General features: G+C 38.8%; 1 protein-coding gene across 3 annotated transcripts in view; it reads right to left on the bottom strand.

Annotated features, from left to right (window-relative positions):
• The window catches only part of pclo.S (piccolo presynaptic cytomatrix protein S homeolog), a 148715-nt gene that overhangs the window by 70069 nt on the left and 57253 nt on the right, over positions 1-21393 (bottom strand). For all 3 annotated transcript variants that reach the window (XM_041588475.1, XM_041588477.1, XM_041588476.1), the window contains exon 4: positions 10133-10690. In XM_041588475.1, coding sequence (XP_041444409.1) covers positions 10133-10690 — 558 coding nt within the window. The remainder of the gene's footprint in view (positions 1-10132; positions 10691-21393) is intronic.

The raw sequence follows: 21393 nt of genomic DNA, 5'->3' as shown, positions 1-21393 counted from the left end.
GTGTCATTCAGTTGACTCTTTCTATTGGCGAGAACCATGATTAAAATGCATTGTGTGTATATTTAATTGCAGTTTATTTAATTGAATGAATAAACAGGGGCTCAGGAAAGAGCCTCAGGATCCTACTATCATTCTATCAAAAAGGTGCTTAATTCCCTAAACCCTGCACAGATTTGGTTGTTACTGTTAAATATACCTTACTTCCTTGTTATTAAATTACTATAGATATAACAATAGTTGTATTTGCAAACAAAACATTTGTTGCAATAATATTTCCACAATGTAAAATATCACACATTAAAGTACAACTTCAAGTAATAATATAAGTAATACTTGCTTTGGATAAAGGGTACATTAAACCCTTTCAGCCGATGTTAATCATTAACTTAAAATTAAATGTTAAACTAGTTTGCACTTAGAGGGGTTGTATAAAAATTCATTAATTTGCCCCAAATCAGTGTGGACAAAGCACCCTGCATTATATCTAAATAGCTACTTGCTTACCACTATTATTACTTCTTCTCACAACCTAAATGTAGAATCTATCACCCCGATTACTTGGGATCTGGAGTTTTCCAGATAAGGGTAAAGCTTTCCATAATTTCGACACCATACTTTACCATAACTGTACTAAAAAATAATGTAAGAATTATGGGGATTATTTACTAAGTCTCAAATTTAACTGGTTGGACTTTTTGCGGCAAAAGCTGAAATTTTTTGTGAAAAAAGCCCTCAAATTTTTTGCGATTTATTAAACCCCTGATGCTGCAGAAAGACAGAATCAAAAAATCCATATTAGACCTATCAACGTCTTGTATAAGTCAATGGGAGAGGCACCAATCTCAATTTGAAGACATCATGATTTGTGCTGAGTTTAGCCTAAAATTCTGAAAAATTCAGGGTTTTCTGGCAAGACCTGAAAAAATCAAAGAGGTTTGTGAAAAAATCCAAAAAAAGCCCCGTAAACGGTAGATTCGGGGTTTCGTTCAATGTTATCATTTTTTCCTGAACTGATAAATTCAAGGTTTTTTTTTTATTAGTAAATGGATTAATGCAGCTTAGTTACCATTGAGTACAATGTACTATTTTATTATTACAGATAAAAATGAAAAGTATTTTATTAAATTGTACTCTATGGGGGTTATGCAGTAGATCTAATGGTTATACATTCTGCTGTGACCTAAACAGTTTTCGATCTCACACCATTCAATTGAATGCCATTCTAGGGTAATGGCAAACAGGAAGTTTTATCACCCATGCTTAATCTCCTCCAGCTAATTGTCATCCAGAATGGAGAAGAATAATTGTGGGTAACAAAACTTGGCATCTGCCACTACCAGTATAAAAATAGCTAAAATCTCAGCTATAGTGCATAGATTGATTATAGTCATATAGACCTTAACCCAAGTCAATAAATGCTTGCCAGCTGTCTGCTCCCATCAGAAAACAAAACACAATGGTTACACTATTTACTAAGAACTGTTACACTTCCGTATGTAAGCACGCAACCAAAGTATCACACAGTTTACTAATTTTTTTTTAAAAACAACACGAACGTCCCATTGCTCCCACCTGCAAACTCAGATTATTTAAGTCAATGAAGTGTATGGTGAAAGAACATGCAATACGCATATAAATTGGTAAAGGGCAATTATATTCCACTTAAAGATAAACACGTCCTGAAACCTAATATAACATAGTTGACATTGAGGCAGGAATAAAATTAGAGACTTGCTTCAAGAATCCATACCTAAGAATTTTAAAATAATGAATGTACATTAACATGTATGTACAAGATTATCTGTATCTGAGTAAACTGAGCTAATTGGAAGGGCACATTTTAATTATATTAGGCAAAAAAAAACAATATTATGTTGTCCCTTAGGGGCCTTAGATTGGAAGCTCCACTTGGACAATGACTGTTGAATGATGTACAAGGATTCCAAAGCACTATGGAATATGATGGAATACAAAACAATAATAATGGCAAGACAATTTGCCCTTAAAAAGCCATCCTATACTGCTCAATCAGTAGGCAAATTCAAAGACTATACCTGCTGACAGCAAAGGCATATTTTGGTATTCCCCAATTCTAAGCAAAACTTTGTAGGAAGGTATATTGTGTCCTTCATAATGCTATTAATTAAAGCTTATTTAATGTGTTCTAGTAACCTTCATTATATAGATATACAGTATATTTATAAAACAGAGCATCATCTCATCAAGGTATTTTAACCCTTTAAGTGCCAACAGAAATTTTGGTTATGCGAAATGAGAGACCTTTTTTTGAAACAATTTGCACTCTCTCACTTTAGGGGCATTTTCTGAAGGGAAACCTATAGTCTAGGTCAACTATACATTGTTTTTAATAGAAACTGAGCTTTCTAAACCTTTCTGAGTTTTCATGTGTTTCCACCTCTGCAAAAAGATTTATAGCACTAAATACCAAAAAAAAGAACAATTCCTATTTTTCACAATATATGAATAAATACCAGAAAAATACTTAATTTTATGCAAGAAAATTCAACTGATATGGAAAGCATCATGTCTCTCAAATGTACCAATACCAGATATGTATAGTTTAGGGAGATTTAGGCCTTCTGTACAGCAAATACTCCCCACATCACTGAACACACTAAGGCAGAAAACAGCATACTTTAGATTCCAAGGCCAAAAAATCCTGAAACAGTAAGTTTACCCCAGAAAACCACATATTTTTGAAAAGTACACATTCTGCTGATTCCAAATGGGTAACTAAGCTTGTTGGAACGTAGTAGTTTTTATAAAAAAAATATAAAAATTTTGAAAAATCACTTCTGAATATGATTTCCAGGGGTCCACTGAACTGTTTGATGTCCATTGTGCACAGGTTTATCAAAGTATCTAGCATAAGTTAGCGAACCCAAAAATTGTCCAGGACTTTACTTCATTACTACACATTGACTGCATTTTTTGTGGGGTAAAAACACAGACATACATGTCTAAATACAATCTAAAATGGGTACTGACAATTCTGCTCCAAACTACTGAGTCGCAAAGCTTCCCAAGATTGTCAGTTTTGGTGAAATACCTGAAAATTGACTCAAAGCTTCAACTCTCCAGCATCGTATTGTCCATGTATCATACCCAGCATAAAGCATCCTAAATATGAACATGGCGGTCTACTAGACAGTTTGATGCCCAATATGCATAGATTCACCAAACTAGGTGGCATACAGAGAACCCCCAAGTTCAAATAGTGCATATGAATTTTCACGTATGACACTCTGGCTACCACAATATAAGCCCCTGGTATGTGTATTATGTGCCATGAGACCCCCTAGCAGAAAGGAGACCCTAGAAAACCATATATTTTCCGAAGGTACACGTTCTACGAATCTAAAGCAGGTAATTACATCTTTCTACTGCAAACTACCAAAATTCAAAGCTATGTTAAACATAACGCTTTTTTAAAAAAATTCTGAAAATAGTCACAAAGCTTGCATTTTACCCCATTATATACCCCACATTTTGTAATGTACCAGAAAAAGGCATGCTAATTATAAACAGTTTGATGCCTGATATGAAAAGATTTACCAAACTAGTTGTCATACAGAGACTCCCAAATGAAAATAGTACATATGAATTTTCATTTACGACACTCTGACTGCTACAATACAAGCACCCGGTATGTGTATTATGCACCATAAGACCTCCTTACAGCATGGAGACCCTAGTGTATGTGTGCATATATATATATATATATATATATATATATATATATATATATATATATATATATATATATATATATATATATATTCTGAAAATCGTCACAAAGCTTGAATTTTACCCCATTATATGTCCCACATTTTGTAATGTATCAGCATAAAACATCCTAAATATGAACAACAGGGGTCTACTGAACACTTTGATGCCCAATATGCATAGATATACCAAACTATGTGGCATATAGAGACCCCCAAATTTCTGAAAATCGGCACAAAGCTTGAATTTTACCCCATTATATGTCCCACATTTCATAATGTATCAGCATAAAACATCCTAAATATGAACGACAGGGGTCTACTGAACACTTTGATGTTCAATATGCATAGATTTACCAAACTATGTGGCGCACAGAGACACCCAAATGGATATATAGTAGTTAAAATTTACAAGGCAAAACCAAATAAGACAGAAAAGTGTGAAATGCAAATAAATAACTAAAATCCAATAAAAACACAAAAATCAATGCTTTTTTTCCAGACTAGTGTAATTAGCCATCAGAATCACAGTTTGAATATTTTAGCTTGGCAAAATAGGTTTTACGGACAGAAAAAAGCAAGCAACACCTATGCAATAAAATGCAATAAAATGGCTAAAATGCACCAAAATTGCAATATAATCACTGAAATAAAATGCAAAAGGTATTGCACAGTACTGTTAGCGATGACAAAAAAAAAATTTCAGACAAATAACAAGATGCAATAAAACAAAAAACCATAAAACATTGTATGTGCGTATGTGTGTGTGTGTGTACCATTGGTAAATTGTGTGTTATGTGTGTGTATGTGCAAGTGTTTGTGACCCCCCCTGAGTGTGTATGAACTCCCCACAATCCCAAAAAGTGTCTATGTGAGTGTGTGTAAGTATGAATCTAAGTGTGCAATAGTGTGATAAGCGTGATTTGTATGTTTGTGTGTTATTGTGTGTGTTAGTGTTACATTAACCTGGGGAAAAAGCTGCAGATTGTTGAAAAACGTTCCCACACAGAGATCAGCTGAATTTCGTCTGAATCATGTGTGTGGGGGGGGTGGCGCTGTGAGGAGGAGAAGCACGTGCAGCAGAAGGACACATAGGATTCACATGCCTGCTGCTGCCTTGGGGCCCCTGGGCGATCGTGCCCCAGGAGCCACTCGATCCCCCGCTCTGCTCATTGCCTAGGGGCAGGGGATCGAAGAAGAATAGAGCGAGCAGCTCTAGAAGCCACTCCTCCACTCACAAACCCAGAAGTGCTGCAGAATGTAGAATCTACGTTCTGTGGCATTTAAAGTGACTTTTCCCCAGAACGTAGAGTCTACATTCTGTGGCACTTAAAGGGTTACAACACCAAACTGTTGCTATCAAATTGTTTTGGTTGTTTTTTTTGTGGAGAATAATTTCTGCTTCTGTTTCACCATATTCCATCTAGGTTACTTTATAGAGGCTACATATTGACCATCTTGTAAGAATCTTTCAAGTAAAAGTGTTAAAGCTAAAAACAAACAGGACAGAATTGTTCATGATTTTAACCAGTTTTCTATGTCAACAGCATTCCAAATAATTTCTAGTTCCACTTAATCTGTATGAAAATTGAACTTAAAATTGGTATCCAAATGTGAAAATTTCCGCACCTCCCTTGCCTTTCCTATGACAATTCCTGCTGGATGGTGCAAAACTCTCTAGACGGTCGGCACACGTCAATCATAGTAATCACAGTTGAATGGAAGAGAGAAGCACAACACCATTTTGTTGCAGGTGGGGAGCTTCCCCATTTATTTATCACCACAAAAAATCAACGTTTCGGGGGGGTTTTCCACCCACCCTTCTTCAGGATAAACACACAGTGCTAACCATAACCTCCCAAAGGCTCCCAAAATGATTTATCTGAATTTCTCGCATATCTTAATGGCGTACATAACACTATAAAGTTCACAATGTGCATTGGTCCCCAAAGTGTAAGTTACCTGGATGTACAGGTAACTTTCTGTGATGGAAATTTCATCACAGATGTATACAAGAAACCAACGGATAGAAACAACACACTACAGAAGGATAGTTTCCATCCCATTGGCAGAGTGAAGGGGCTCCCCAAAAGCCAGTTTGTAAGAGCAAGATGACCTTTATAGAAACCAGGCAAAAGAATTGGTTGAAAAGTTCACACAAAGGGGGTATGGTAAGGCAGAACTAGAAGGGTACACACAGGAAGTAGCGACCCTTAAAAGGGATAATTTACTTGAAAAGAAAAAAGACAAACAGAAAAACCTAGGGATTCCTTGTGTTACAACCTATGGTCCCCACAGTTCCCTGTTTAAAAAGGTGATAAAAAAACATTGGCCCATTTAGCAGAATTACAAAACATTTGGGAAACTTTTCACTGAGGCCCCATTATTCTCTTACAAAAAAGGCAAAAGTATTGGTGATCATCTAACCAGGACAGATGTTAGGAACCCTCCAATTACAAAAAAACAAACTAAAAGGGTGGGTACATTTCCATGTATGAATTGTAGCCATTGCAATGGGATTATAAAGGGGGAAGTCTGCACCCATCCAAGCAGAGGGCATCCCATTAAACTTAGAGGCTTCGCAACTTGTAATATAGAAGGAGTGATTTACCTGTTAAAATGCCCCTGTGGCTTAGGCTACATAGGGCAAACAAAAAGGGCATTTAGGCTAAGACTCAATGAACATAAAAGTGTCATAAGAAATTATAAGCCGGAAGAGAAAATTGAGGATGATAAGGCTAAGGATAAGGTAAAAAAAGAGACCATCCTTGCGAAACATTTTTTTGAGAAAAGACACACAGTTTCACAAATAAGATGGCAAATTTTGGAAGAGGTGTGGGTGTCTCCAAGTACTGTTACTGATAAAAAATTAGCTTTACTGAAAAGGGAGGCTTTCTGGATTTGGAAACTTGAAACATTGCATCCTAAAGGTCTTAATGAACATTTCAGTCTAAATTGTTTTTTATAATATGTGTTTTTCAAAAGTTTGTAACACTGTTTTACTTTTCACAGATAAACTGGCCAGAGGGTGAAGAGAAATGATAGAGCTAATGATAAAAAAAACCCGCTGGCCGTGAGTAATTATACCACAAGATGTTATATAATCTTTTATATCATTGTAGTCTGGATGTTTAATTCCTGCACTGTGATATTTTGTTTAACTGATGTTTGACACGGACAACCTTGTTTTGATTCATTGAGAAGAAAATTCCTTCTTTTTCGTGACACTACAAAATGGACCCTCAGATTAGGGTTGGACAGGACTGAGTACCAAGCCTCAATTTGGATCCATTCAGGAACATGTGGTTGGTGGGTGTGGAATAATGGGCTTTATAAGGTTATGGTTAGCGCTGTGTGTTTATCCTGATGAAGGGTGGGTGAAAACCCCCCCGAAACGTTGATTTTTTGTGGTGATAAATAAATGGGGAAGCTCCTCACCTGCAACAAAATGGTGTTGTGCTGCTCTCTTCCATTCAACTGTGATTGAAATGTCATGAAATTTAGTAAAAGTTCTGAATACAAAAAACATGAAGTATGTAAAAAAGCTATGAAGAATGCTCTAAAAATACGAATACCTTAAAAACCACAGAGAGTTTAGCTGTAGTGAAGAAAACTTCAGAACACTGCTTTTAGTTTGCTGAAAGGCTTGACAAAATAAAGGCTGCATGGCAATCAACAGTTTGGCAGTTAAATCATAGTTTGAATTGTGCTAACAGTCAGTTTTAAATTATATCTTACAGTGGACATTTTTTAATTGTTACATGTTTTTGCATAGTTTTACTTTGCCTTTAATAATGTAAAATGTATCTCCTAACTTGTAGGAGACATTGCCAGGAATTACTTTCACACACATACTATGGGGCAGATTTATTAGACTATGAAATTAGAGTTCCTTGGAGAAAAACACTCACATTCTTTTCACTCCTATATGATTTTTAGAAGCGTATTTATCAGTGTGTGAAATGGGGGCCCCATTTATCAACATTCTGATTTTAATCATATTTAGAGGTTTTAGAAATCACACAAAAATAAAAAATGTTTTTCTAAAACTACAAATGTCAAGTAAATCGTTAAAATAGCCCAATATAAAAAGCACAAACATATAAAAATGTGGGCCTAATTCAAAATAATAATATGAAAACCTTGAAATCCTTGTGCAATTACAAACAAAAAAATCCCAAAACGTCTAAAAGCTCAAATTATAAAAAGATTTTACCCCAACTTAGTTCTACATGACCTTGACAGCTTTTTTTTGTTTTAGCGATTAATAAATTAAAATTTTTATGTGGTTTGAATCCACTTATTTTAGCCCTTAAAAATACAATTTGTGGAAAAGAAAAAAAAATATAGTAAATAGGCCCCTTACAGTTCAATGTTTGAAAAGCACACTTCTAAAAAACCCTTAGGAACAAACAGGGAGTGGATGAGCTTTTCTGTGATGAACTCTAATTTCTTCCTTTCACTCGGCACTCACCATTCACTTAGTCGATTGCTGGCTGCTAATCAATCAATATATATATATATAGAGAGAGAGAGAGAGAGAGAGAGAGAGAGAGAGAGAGAGAGAGAGAGAGAGAGAGAGAGAATAAAGTACCCCCTATTGTAAAATAAAAGGATATTATAAGTTACCTTTGAGTTCCATGACCATATAAAAGCACAAGGCCAAAGGCTTTGTGCTTTTATACATGTCATGAAACTCAAAAATTTTTTTATAATAGGGGGTACTTTATTCATAATAATACACGTTTTAGTGAGTGAAGTGACATAAATGATATCACTAAGCTCCGTTTATAACTGATGATGTCACATCATCTGTATTATATATTATAATATATATTTTATATTAAGTGAAAAAAAGGTGAAAACCTTTAATACCAAACGTCAAGTAAAAGTTGTTGACATGCTACAGAAGCCAATGGAAGCTGCAATGATCTGACTGGACAAAATGGCAATTACAGAGGTTTTCTGGGGGTTTTTTTGTTTTTTTTTTTTGCAAAGAATTGTCAGAACTAGAATTTTTTTTGAGATATTTGTATTTTTTAGTGCATTGTTAAGTGCTTTTTTCATTTACACTTTTTCTATTTGGATCTCAATGATAATTGTGGTTTTAGAGTTTGCATTTTTAAGTTTGTAAAAGGTTAGTAGTGTCCATATCACTACAACTTCCCTGCTCTATGCCCCCAATCCCCAAACACGTTTGATGTCATTAAAAAAAATAAACTATTGTTTGCTCTCAGAACAAAACACATACATGGCAATAAAGGGCATATATGATGTTTAAAAAAACTATTAATGATAGGGGCAGCTCATATTTAATTTAATGTAATTAGAGTTCAGCTGTAGACAGTATTGCAACCAAAGCAACACATTTTTAGCTGTTCCTCATGTCATTTGTTGGATACTGTTGAAGCTTTTACGCCCATCAACAGAATTCAACTATAAAGGCCCAGGCCAACATTGCTGCTAACAATTCTGTCTTTGCAGTACATGTTAAAGATAGGATTTACCAGCACAAAGCTTGTTACGTCTCTGGCCTCATTATTTGTTAAACAACCACAGTCGGTTTAAAAATAGACAGGCTCAATGTCTTCAAATGTATGGATAATGAGAAAAGTCTTACTGAAATATCACGTTGTACTTGTTCACATTCAGCCACAGACAGACCTTGAATTATTCAGTAGTTCAATACAGTAAATATTGAAACCAAGGTAATGCGGAGATTTTTGCACTGCTGACTAATACTACCCTGCACTTTATCAAATATAACCAAGACCTGTAATGTTTTCTCAAGCACTACACAAAATAATATAGAAATTGCAGTAAAGTTATCTAATTTACTATTTAAGATTGCATTAATGTAAAGATTTCTTTAGATTTTAAAATATAAATCCAATGGCAATAAAGTGTCTTTCGCCAGCCTAAAAACCCAGGAGTGAGCTTTATCATACCTCACCAGAGAAGGACGTATGTAGCATTATCCCAAAAGCACTTGCTTGCCATTATGGAAAAGAAGAATTTCAGTTATTGGAGCTAAATGGTGCATTTAATTAGTGATGGGCGAATTTGCGCCGAAAAATTTGCGAAAGGCGCCGGCGTCTCGTTTTTGACGCCGGCACCCGTTTTTGACGCTGGCGCCCGTTTTTTCGACGCCGGTGCCCATTTTTTCGGAAATTTTTTTTTGACGCCGGCGAATTTTTGCCGCAAATTTTCGCGGGCGTTTCGTGAATTTATCCGCTGGCGGCGAATCGCGCAAATTCGCCGCAAATTCGCGCCTGCTGAATAAATTCGCCCATCACTACATTTAATTAATTATCTTCTCCTAAGACATTAGAAAGTCCATCAGTGTATAAAAATATAATATTATTATACATGTTGCCATTACTTACAGTCTTTTCTTTTCCAGTTTCACGATCAGTAACTTGGATAATTTCAGTTTTTTTCTCTTTAAATGTGTTTTTCTCAATTTCTTTCACTGTTTTTACTGATAGATCAATCATCAAATCTATTTTTTGTTTTGGCTTTCCTTCTGAAGCCATACTCTGTTGTTGCATTTCTTCATTTGGTATAACTGCAGTCACATCTCTGTCATTGTGTTCACTTTCACCAGTAGATAATCCCACAGCTGCTGCAATCCCAGGTTTTAAAACATCTTTAGCCACTGGCAAATTGTCTTCTCTGACTTTTAATTGCTCAGTGAGTTCAGTTGAAGACTTACTTGGTTTGGTGTCTGCATCTTTTAAAACATCTTTTTTTATTGTTTGATCATCCTTTTTTTCAGTTGGTGTAAAGGGCAATGTTGCAGATTTAAATGCTTGAGTCTTTGCTGGAATATGTTTTTGCGATGACTGTGATGTCTCTAATGAAGTTGGAATATTATTCATATATCCAAGTTGTCCAGCCATTGCTCTCTGTGTTTGACATTTTAAACACAACCATTCATTCACCTGTAAGGGAACATCAACAATTTTTTATTTATTTCTGACGTCTTAGCAATCGTGACATTAAGAAAAACATGCTCCAATGTTGAATACAATTTAAAATTAACCAAAAAAATTATATTATTTAACTTACTATAATAGACTCTAGTTATACAAAATAACATCCTTTACAGATTGATAGTGCACCCACTAACTAAATATTATTAATAATATATACATATATATAACATTTCCAAGCAGAATTTCTATAGAAACCATTTTCTAAGAACACATGCAACAACTACGTTTCCAAACGTATTTAATACATATAAATAATATACGACACATATAACACAGTATAAGTTAATGTGATAGCTACATTTCTCTTCTGAAAGTAAAGCTATAAAACATATTTAATGTAACCACAAATGAAAGCACTGGCAGATAGGTTATTATAATTGTTCCAAATAACAGTTTAGTTCACTACAATCAGGGGCTCTGAGCTAATGAGGCAAAAAATGAAAAAAATGCCGCTCCTGGTAAATTAAAGAGCAGAATTTCTGGTTTTCAAACCGGAAATTCAGCTCTACTAGCACAGAGAGCACAATTATGCTCTCTGCGCTAGCGTCCTTTCACCCCTGGATCCCTCCACCTTCTTCGTGGACCCCCCTCAACCCCTTTCAGAGCAAAAAGGTGATCACATGGGGGAGGGGGGCGGCAGCTACAGCAACATGCCTCAGGTGGCGGAGGGGCCAGGATCATCAAAAATTACAAAACAACTCACAGTGGCACACGTTCAATTAAGCATACAATAAGAACCCAATAACAACTCAGTGGATTGTTAAGTCCCAATGTAAAATGTCCCAGTGAACATGTCCTAGTATAAAATGTATCTCTAAAGTGTGAAACAGAGTTTTGTAAATCTTACGTACTGGTAAAAAATGCCACAGACATAAGCTATTATACAGTACATAATAGGCCCCTAATTTTACCATACAGGGGAGGCACATTTATCAAGGGTCGAATTTTGAATTCATGTGAGTTTTTTAAAACTCCCATAAACTCCCATGAACTCGAAATTCGATCGAAATGTATTAATATAATCTAAATTTTTAAAAGTCTGGTGAATAGAATTGACCCAAAAACTCTATTCAAATTTGGTTTGAATTTAAAAAACTTGATTCGAGTTTTTTTCTCCAAAAAAACTTGAATGTCAGGAAGGCTGCAAACAACTCCAAATTGATCCCTGGATGTCTCTGATTTACTTAAACAGTAATTCAGCAGGTTTTAGGTGGCAAATAGTCAAATTCAAGTTCTTAAATACCAGAGTATGATAAATCTCGAAAATTGAATTCAATTTTTTTTTTTAAATCTCGAACCTAATTTTAATAACTCCCTAGTCCAATTTGACAGTTTTGACCATAAAAACTTGAAAAATTCTAATTTTCAATTTTCAATTTGATGTCTGGAAATCTAACTACTAATCCCTATTTACTGATAAATTAATTTCTAAACTTTAATTACCACACTCAGTTCTTTTGACAATTAAACTCAAATAGGGAAACATGCAAACTATGATCATTATTAACATCATTATTATTATTATTATTATTATTATTATTATTATTATTGTACTTACAATAAACTTGTGATTGAAAAATACACATAATTAGTTACATATTTGATATTTTTTAAACATGTTAAAATCCAATTCTCCTTTTACTTCCTGTAGCCACTTGAACATAATTCAATAGTTATTTGAAGAACAATAGATTCATAATTCTTTTTAAAGTAATTTTTCCACTTTCTGACAGTTACAGATTTATATGACTCAGTGTTACCATGGTTTTATACTTGCATACTTATATCAAGCTATTTGAAAATTAGTTCACTGAAACCATTTCATTTATAAAAAAAAAATCAATGAATATGGTTGGCAAGAATACTGAATATGTCTGGCTTTTATTTTACAAAAATTATAAGGTTATGTGCACAAACAAACATGACATTTGTATAAGTTCTAACCATTTAGCTGTCTTAGACTGGCTTTTATAGTGGACACATTGTCTGCTATGCAGCATTACTGACATGATTGGCTGTCAGAGCAAAGGTGACTGAAAAATTGGTAGAAATTGAATATTCTGATATGCAATCAACAAAACTGTAATTTATATAAAAATTTTTTTAGACTTTTGTCTTCAGGTTTGAATTTTACATTATATAACAGAAAGGCTAATGTTACATACTATATAATGCTTTCCATGATCTGCTCTGCACCCTTTCAAGCTAGTACTGACAAGAACCTGGGGTGGATTTTGGTGAGAAACACTGCTTATTGAAAAGAGTATGGATCGGATGGATTGGTATTTTCTCACTGGTGGAGTAAATCCTGAACTGAATCTTGGATTCAATGTATTCCTATCCTAAATATCCTAAAACCCATCTTAAAGGCAGGCCTGAATTAGTGGCGAGGTCACAAAAGCCTGGGCCTAGGGCGGCAAAATTTCAGTACCCAGTTGCATTCTAGGAGCACTGGGGACCCACTGCTCCCCATCTCTCTGGCGCATGCAAGCTCACTGGGAGTGGGATGCACGCGAACAGTGCTAGGACCTGATGGCACCAAAGAGGGAAATGTGGCCCTGCTTAGAGGACGAATACCAAAAAATGTCATTACAGTCCATTATAATATTGTAATATAATATACTGTTACTCAGCACAGGTAGTAATTTTGTGTATGTTTCAGAAACAAAACTATAGTTTAGTCAGATAGTCAAATTGAATCAGGCTAAAAGGTACGTGGTTCCCCAGCATAAAACTATAGAATATAGCTATATAGAATAAAATGGGTTGGATTGATAAGGGAAACATACTGTAACAGGGGATGTTTGCCTCCAATATTAATAAATATGCCCCTTAATCTTTGGGAGAGCTCATCTGCTCATTAAAATAGCATTTGTATGCTGATGACATGTCCATATATCTATCCATCCCTTCATGAACAGCTGAAACTGAGACTCAAATCGGTTGCCTCCTAGCAATCTTCAACACCACCTCAAACTGAACCTAATAAACACTGTACTAATCATATTTCCACCTAAACCTGGTTTGACGTCATTTCGGTACTTCACCAATTTACTAATGGGTGCAGGCATAACTTCACTAACCAAAGAGACCGACGCTGGTGCTCATTCATACTCAATAGCCAGGCGAAGTTGCGCTCTGGCGAAGGGACGTAACTGCGCAATTTCACTAAAATGCGGATTTTACTGAGCGTTACCTCTTGTGCCAGACTTGCCTTTGCCACCTCAGACCAGGCGAAGTGCAATAGAGAAGATAGGACTTCCAAAAAATTTAGTTGAAAAATTTTCGAAGTCCCAAAAAACACTGGCGTATTTTCCTTTTTTCAGGGTGATTGCCTGCAAAAGAGCATACTTTTTTTTGGGGGGGTAACCGGCTTCCCCCCTACATTTTCTAACAAGTGGCACATAAACTATACACTGGGCTCATGTCTAGGGCATTCAACTCTATTTTCTTTTATTAAGCTTCCCTGGGCTTGTGTAATGTAATGTATTTGCTGCAACAAATACATCCATTCAACTTTAACTTCCGGCCGTATGCAAATTAGCCAACGCTAGCGCAAATTTGCTCTGCTTGCCGAATTAATGCTAGCGCAACTTCGCCAGTGTTTGGCGCCCTGGATGCAACTTTGCATGTTAGTGAATTCGCGTTGTCTGATCGAATTTTCGTCTGGCGAAGTGTTGCGCTGCCTGTGAAGCCGTCGCTGGCAAATTTTTGTCGCCTACTAAATTTGCCACTATAGCTCTTCTCTTGTGCCTCCATACATTCCTGGTCAACTTCTCTGCTCCGCTAAGAGCAACCATTTTGTTGCACCCCCAACTACTACTACTGTGATTTCCCACTTTAAACCTTTTCTATCTTGCTGATCCTAACATTTAAAATGTCATCCCTAAATTCCCCCGAAGAGAATCTTCTCTCAGTCTCTTCAGAAATAAATTCAAAAACTACCTCTTCTAGCACTTGCATAAAACCTGACCCAGTTCTGGCACTTATACTGCTGTTTCAACCATTGTAATCCATTGACTTTAATATCCTACTATCCTACTGTGTATTTAAGTTACTCACCCACTTAGATTATATGTTCTATGGGGCATGGACTTCCTTACTCTTGTCTCTTTTTCTTCAATGTAACTGTACTTTGTATTTATTTGTTTTTATTATTATAATGACCCTGTTTGATCTATAAAAGTATTGTTCTGTTTTACTGTACTGCATTTATAAGTAGTGCTATAAAATCACAGAATACATTTCATATTATGAATCTATACAAAAGGTAGTTGTAAGAAACTTACCCAGGGGACGGCAGGGACGCCTGCCGCCCCCTCGACGGGGAGGCCCGTCTTGCACCGCCAATGCGGCTAGGCCCCAGGCGCCGGCTCCTATGGAGCGTGCGGCGTGCATGCGCGAGAATTAAAGGCGCAGGCACGCTGGCGCAATTGCGTTGGCGTGTTTGCACAGGCGCTGATTCGCCAGCGTCCAATGGCGCCAAATTCAAGTGTTTAAAGGGCCATCAGTCCTTTTGTGCCTTGCCCAACGTAGGTTCTGTATATGGTTCCTGGGTGCGATTATTTCTGTGATTCTTGTTGTGACCTTGGCTATCCCTGATTCCTGTTTGCTTTCCGCCTGCCCTGACCCTTTGGCTTGTTCCTGACTACTCTTTGGATTCCGTTCTGTACTTTGACCCTGTTAGTTGCTGACCCGGCCTGTGACCTCGATTACTCTGCTGCTTACCGATTTTGTACTGCATTCCCGATTGGTTTTGACTCGGCCCGTTCCTGGACTTTGATAAACTTTACGTTACGTTCCCTTGCTAGCCCAGACTTCTTCCCTCAGTCTCCTCACTATTAAGTCCTGGCGGCATCCGAGTAGCGGAGGGCTCCTCCCGACGTGAAAGGCGGCAGTTATAGGCCGAAGCGTGAGCCGAGCCCGGGACATTGGGGTTTACTCTGGGTTGTGGGATACTGTACGTTACATTACGTTGGGCCTTAAAAAATTAAGAAGATGGAGCCAGCTGAAGCTACTGCTTCCACCACTCCTTCGGAAGCGATTCTGGCAAATCTTCTACAGAGGCTTGGTGAACAAGAGGACAAGACTATATTGTGCAATGTCTTCACGGTCTTTCTTCCAGACTTGACATGATGCAGCAACAGCCTGTTCCTGGTCCGAGTAATCCTACTACTCAGGCAAGCACTTCTCTACCTCCACCTACAGGTAGTACCTTCCATGAGCCCAAGGTTCCTTTCCCCCGAAAAGTTTGCTGGGGATCGAAGTAAGTTTTTTACTTTTCAAGAGGCCTGTAAGCTACATTTCAGTATTTTACCCTATTCTTTCCCTACTGAAGAATCTAGGGTGAATTTTGTAGTTACGCTCTTACAGGGTGATGCCCAGCTCTGGGCATTTAGTTTGTCTCGTATGGATCCAGCCCGGCACTCTTTAGAGGCTTTCTTTAATGCTATGGCTATAATTTACGATGATCCTGATCGTGCCGCTTCTGCCGACGCAGCCATACGTGCCCTTAAACAAGGCAAACGGCGGGCAGAGGATTATTGTACTGAATTCCGCCGTTGGGCGGTAGAGACGGGCTGGAATGATACGGCTCTTATGAGTCAATTCAGGGTTGGTTTGGCTCCGGCTATTAAAGATAGTCTTGTAATTTTTCCTACACAGTCTTCTCTGGATTCTCTCATGCATCTGGCTATCCAGATTGATCGAAGGCATAGAGAGAGACTCCAGGAAGAGCAGGTTACCTATGTTACACCTCCTTCTGTAAATGTCTTTAACACCCCACAAGTCTTTCCTAGATCTTTAGAAGAACCTATGCAGATTGGTTCTACTTGTCTCTCTTCCGAGGAGAGGGTTCGTAGGAGGAATAATGGGTTATGTCTGTATTGTGGGGATAAGGGGCACTTTCGCAACACCTGCCCCAAAAGACCGGGAAACGACAGAACCTAAGCGGGTCTGGGGAGTCTTGCTTAGGTGATGTCGTTTCTACTCCCCAATCTTCTCAAATTTTAATTCCGGTTCTTTTGAGTTGGGACAGTGGTTGTGTGCACAGCTCTGCCTTTTTGGATTCTGGGGCAGCGGGTAATTTTTTGGATTCTGGGTTTATTCAGAAACATGGTATTCCCTGGGAACCACAGGTTCCATCTTTCAGATTATCCGCCATTGATGGTAGATCTTTGGGTTCCGGACTAGTATCTACTCGATCTAAGGTTATTCACATGTCCATTTCCGATCATTTTGAATCCCTTTAATTTTTCATTACCGAGTGCCCACAGACTCCAGTCATTTTAGGCCTTCCCTGGTTACAAGGTCATAATCCCCAGGTTGATTGGCCCTCTGGTAAAATTTTGAATTGGAGTCCGGCATGTATGTATTCTTGTGTTAAGTCTGTCCAGACCCTGGCCGCTACTTCTTGTTATGCCGCTTTTTCCGATGTTTTTTGTAAAAAAGCAGCCGAATCCTTACCCCCCCCCATAGACCCTATGACTGTGCTATTGAATTATTGTCTGGGTCTTCTCCTCCCAAGGGTAGGACATATCCTCTTTCTCTCCCCGAGTCTTTAGCCATGGAAGAATATATTAAAGAGAATTTGGAGCGGGGTTTCATTAGACCTTCTTCTTCCCCTGCGGGGGCTGGGGTTTTTTTGTCAAGAAGAAGGATGGGACTCTTAGACCCTGTATCGATTATAGAGGGTTAAATAAGATCACGGTCAAGAATCGTTACCCTCTCCCTTTAATCTCTGAACTCTTTGATAGAGTGAAGGGGGCTGTTATTTTTTCCAAATTGGATCTAAGGGGTGCCTATAATCTAATCAGGATAAGGGAGGGGGACGAGTGGAAAACCGCTTTTAATACCCGAGATGGGCATTATGAATACTTGGTAATGCCATTTGGTCTGTGTAATGCCCCCGCTGTTTTTCAAGAACTGGTTAACGATATCTTCCGTGATCTTTTGGGTCGGTTTGTCGTTGTGTATTTAGACGACATTCTAATTTTTTCTTCGAATTTGTTTTCTCATCGTGCTCATGTTCGGGAGGTTCTTTCCAGGTTAAGGCAGAATCATTTGTATGCTAAGCTTGAGAAATGTCTCTTCGAAGTCTCTGCTGTACCTTTCCTTGGATATATTATTTCCCAAACTGGTCTTGAGATGGAGCCCACTAAAGTCCAAGCAATTCAGCAGTGGGCACAACCTCTTTCTTTGAAAGCGATCCAGAGATTTCTAGGATTCGCTAATTATTATAGGCAATTCATTCTGAATTTTTCCAAATTGGTGGCCCCAATTACTGCCTTAACGAAGAAAGGGGTTGACCTTAGTATTTGGTCTGCTGAGGCTGTTGAGGCCTTTGGTCTCTTAAAAGAGGCCTTCATTTCTGCTCCAGTTCTCCAGCATCCAGACTCATCTTTGCCTTTTATTGTTGAGGTTGATGCGTCTGAGATCAGTGCCGGAGCAGTATTATCTCAACGACATCCTGTCTCCGGTAAAATTCACCCATGTGCCTTTTTCTCAAAACAATTTTCCTCTGCTGAGGTCAACTACGATATTGGCAATAGGGAATTATTGGCCATTAAATTGGCATTTGAGGAATGGAGACATCTCCTTGAGGGTGCCAAGCATACGGTTTCTGTGTTCACAGATCATAAAAATCTGTTGTACATAGAATCTGCTAAACGGTTAAATCCTCGTCAAGCCAGGTGGTCACTGTTTTTCTCACGTTTTAATTTTCTCATCACCTACAGGCCTGCAGAAAGGAATCTGAAAGCAGATGCCCTTTCTAGAAGTTTTGTCTCCAAGCCTAGGGAGGATTTGGAACCAGTCCCTATTGTTCCTAAGGAGGTGATTGTGGCAGCCTTGAGTCCGGATCTCTCTACCTCCTTGTCGAATGCCCAGGTAGATTCCCCTCCTGATATTCCAGTGGGCAAGTTATTTGTTCCTAGTAATTTACGTGAAGCAGTTTTTCACAAGACTCATAATTCTAAAGTGGCTGGTCATCCGGGTTGTGCGAAGACTTGCGATTTGTTGTCTCGTACTCTCTGGTGGCCGACTTTAAGACAAGACGTTGCCAAATATATTGAGTCATGCCCAGTCTGCCAACGATCTAAGCCATCTAGATCTTTACCTCAAGGGTTGCTGCAGTCACTTCCTATTCCTGAGAAACCTTGGACTCATATATCCATGGATTTCATTGTAGAATTACCTCCATCGAATGGGCATACTGTTATCTGGGTAGTGGTTAGGGATGTAGCGAACTGTTCGCCGGCGAACTAGTTCGCGCGAACTTCGACTGTTCGCGTCCGCCGAATGTTCGCGAATGTCGCGCGACGTTCGCCAATTTGAGTTCGCGTTCGATTCGAATAAAAATCGTTCGACCATTCGACCATTCGATTCCTTCGACCGCTAAAATCGAACGATTTCCATTCGTTCGAACGATTGTAAGCATTCGATCGAATGAAAAGCATTCGATCGAATGGCTTCGATCATTCGATTCGAACGAAAATCCTTCGATCGAACGATTAAAATCCTTCGATCGTTCGAATCGAACGATTTTGCGGGTGTTCGAAGTTCGCGAACTGTTCGCGAACTGTTCGCATTTTTGCCGGTGTTCGCGAACGGCGTTCGCGAACACCAAAACGGCAGTTCGCTACATCCCTAGTAGTGGTGGACCGTTTTAGTAAAATGTCTCATTTTATTCCTCTTTCTACCCTTCCCTCTGCCAAGACTCTAGCTGAACTTTTCATTGTCCATATATTTAAGTTTCACGGGGCTCCTCTCAATATTGTGTCTGATAGGGGGGTTCAATTTGTGTCCAGATTCTGGCGGGCTTTTTGTTCATTAATGGGTACTGATTTGTCTTTCTCTTCCGCATATTATCCCCAGACCAATGGTCAGACTGAGAGGACAAATCAGACTTTGGAACAATATCTTAGATGTTATGTCTCCTGCAATCAGGCACTTTGGCACTTTGGGTTAATTTTCTTCCGTGGGCCGAATTTGCCTATAACAATGCCATTCATTCCTCCACTGGCAAGTCTCCTTTTTTCACGGTGTTTGGTCTTCATCCCAGAGTTTTTTCATTCTCAGGTTCATGTGATCTTCCTGCTGTTAATTCCTTTGTGGAAGAATTTTCTAAGACCTGGCAGGAGGTTCAGAAGTCATTATCTTCTGCAGTAGCTGCTCAGAAGAGGGCTTCAGTCAGGTTGGTGACAAGGTTTGGCTCTCCTCCAAAAACATTTCTCTGAAAGTCCCTTCAGCCAAACTGGGTCCCAAATTTATTGGTCCTTTCTCTATATCTGATGTTATCAACCCATGTACTTTCAGGTTAAATCTTCCTCCCGAACTCAAGATTTTTAATTCCTTCCATGTATCTCTGTTGAGACCCGCTAGAGTGGTACGTCAGAATTCTCCTCCTCCTCCAATTTCTGTTGAGGGTCAATCTGAATTCTTGGTTCACAGATTGATTGACTCTCGTATCTCTAGGGGTAAACTCCAATATCTGGTTCATTGGAAGGGTTATGGTCCTGAGGAGAGATCCTGGGTTTTCGCCTCTGATGTTAAGGCGGATAGGTTGGTGAGACAGTTTCATTCAAAATTTCCCAACAAACCTAAGGGTCCAGTGGCCCCCTCTGGAGGGGGGGGTAATGTAAGAAACTTACCCAGGGGATGGCAGGGACGCCTGCCGCCCCCTCGACGGGGACGCCCGTCTCGCACCGCCGATGCGGCTAGGCCCCAGGCGCCGGCTCCTATGGAGCGTGCGGCGTGCATGCGCGAGAATTAAAGGCGCTAACACGCTGGCGCAATTGCGTTGGCGTGTTTGCACAGGCGCTGGCGCTGATTCGCCAGCGTCCAATGGCGCCAAATTCAAGTGTTTAAAGGGCCATCAGTCCTTTTGTGCCTTGCCCAACGTAGGTTCTGTATATGGTTCCTGGGTGCGATTATTTCTGTGATTCTTGTTGTGACCTTGGCTATCCCTGATTCCTGTTTGCTTTCCGCCTGCCCTGACCCTTTGGCTTGTTCCTGACTACTCTTTGGATTCCGTTCTGTACTTCGACCCTGTTAGTTGCTGACCCGGCCTGTGACCTCGATTACTCTGCTGCTTACCGATTTTGTACTGCATTCCCGATTGGTTTTGACTCGGCCCATTCCTGGACTTTGATAAACTTTACGTTACGTTCCCTTGCTCGCCCAGAGTTCTTCCCTCAGTCTCCTCACTATTAAGTCCTGGCGGCATCCGAGTAGCGGAGGGCTCCTCCCGACGTGAAAGGCGGCGGTTATAGGCCGAAGCGTGAGCCGAGCCCGGGACATTGGGGTTTACTCTGGGTTGTGGGATACTGTACGTTACAGTAGTGTTGACAGTTTAAAATAAAATCCTAACTGTTACACGTGCAGGGAATTAAAAAATAGCAACCAGTTATATGTTTGCTTTCTAAGCAAATGTTACAATATTATTCAGTGCTCTGGTTTACCAGACCTAGTGCAAACATTCATGCTTTAATTATAATACCCTTTGTTAAAAAATGGTAGCTTGCTATTTAGAAACCATAGCCATTTTTAGGGACAGTGTCAAAACCAGAAATTAGATAAAGTTGACTTCTAAGCAGATATTGGAGTACTCTTGTTTTGCTAAATAAGAAAGTCAAACCCAACATGTACTG

Source organism: Xenopus laevis, chromosome 3S, assembly GCF_017654675.1.
Source record: "Xenopus laevis strain J_2021 chromosome 3S, Xenopus_laevis_v10.1, whole genome shotgun sequence".
In the NCBI taxonomy this organism is placed as follows: Eukaryota; Metazoa; Chordata; class Amphibia; order Anura; family Pipidae; genus Xenopus; species Xenopus laevis.
Note: the sequence above shows the minus strand (reverse complement) of the source record. Positions and strands in the feature narration are given on the sequence as shown.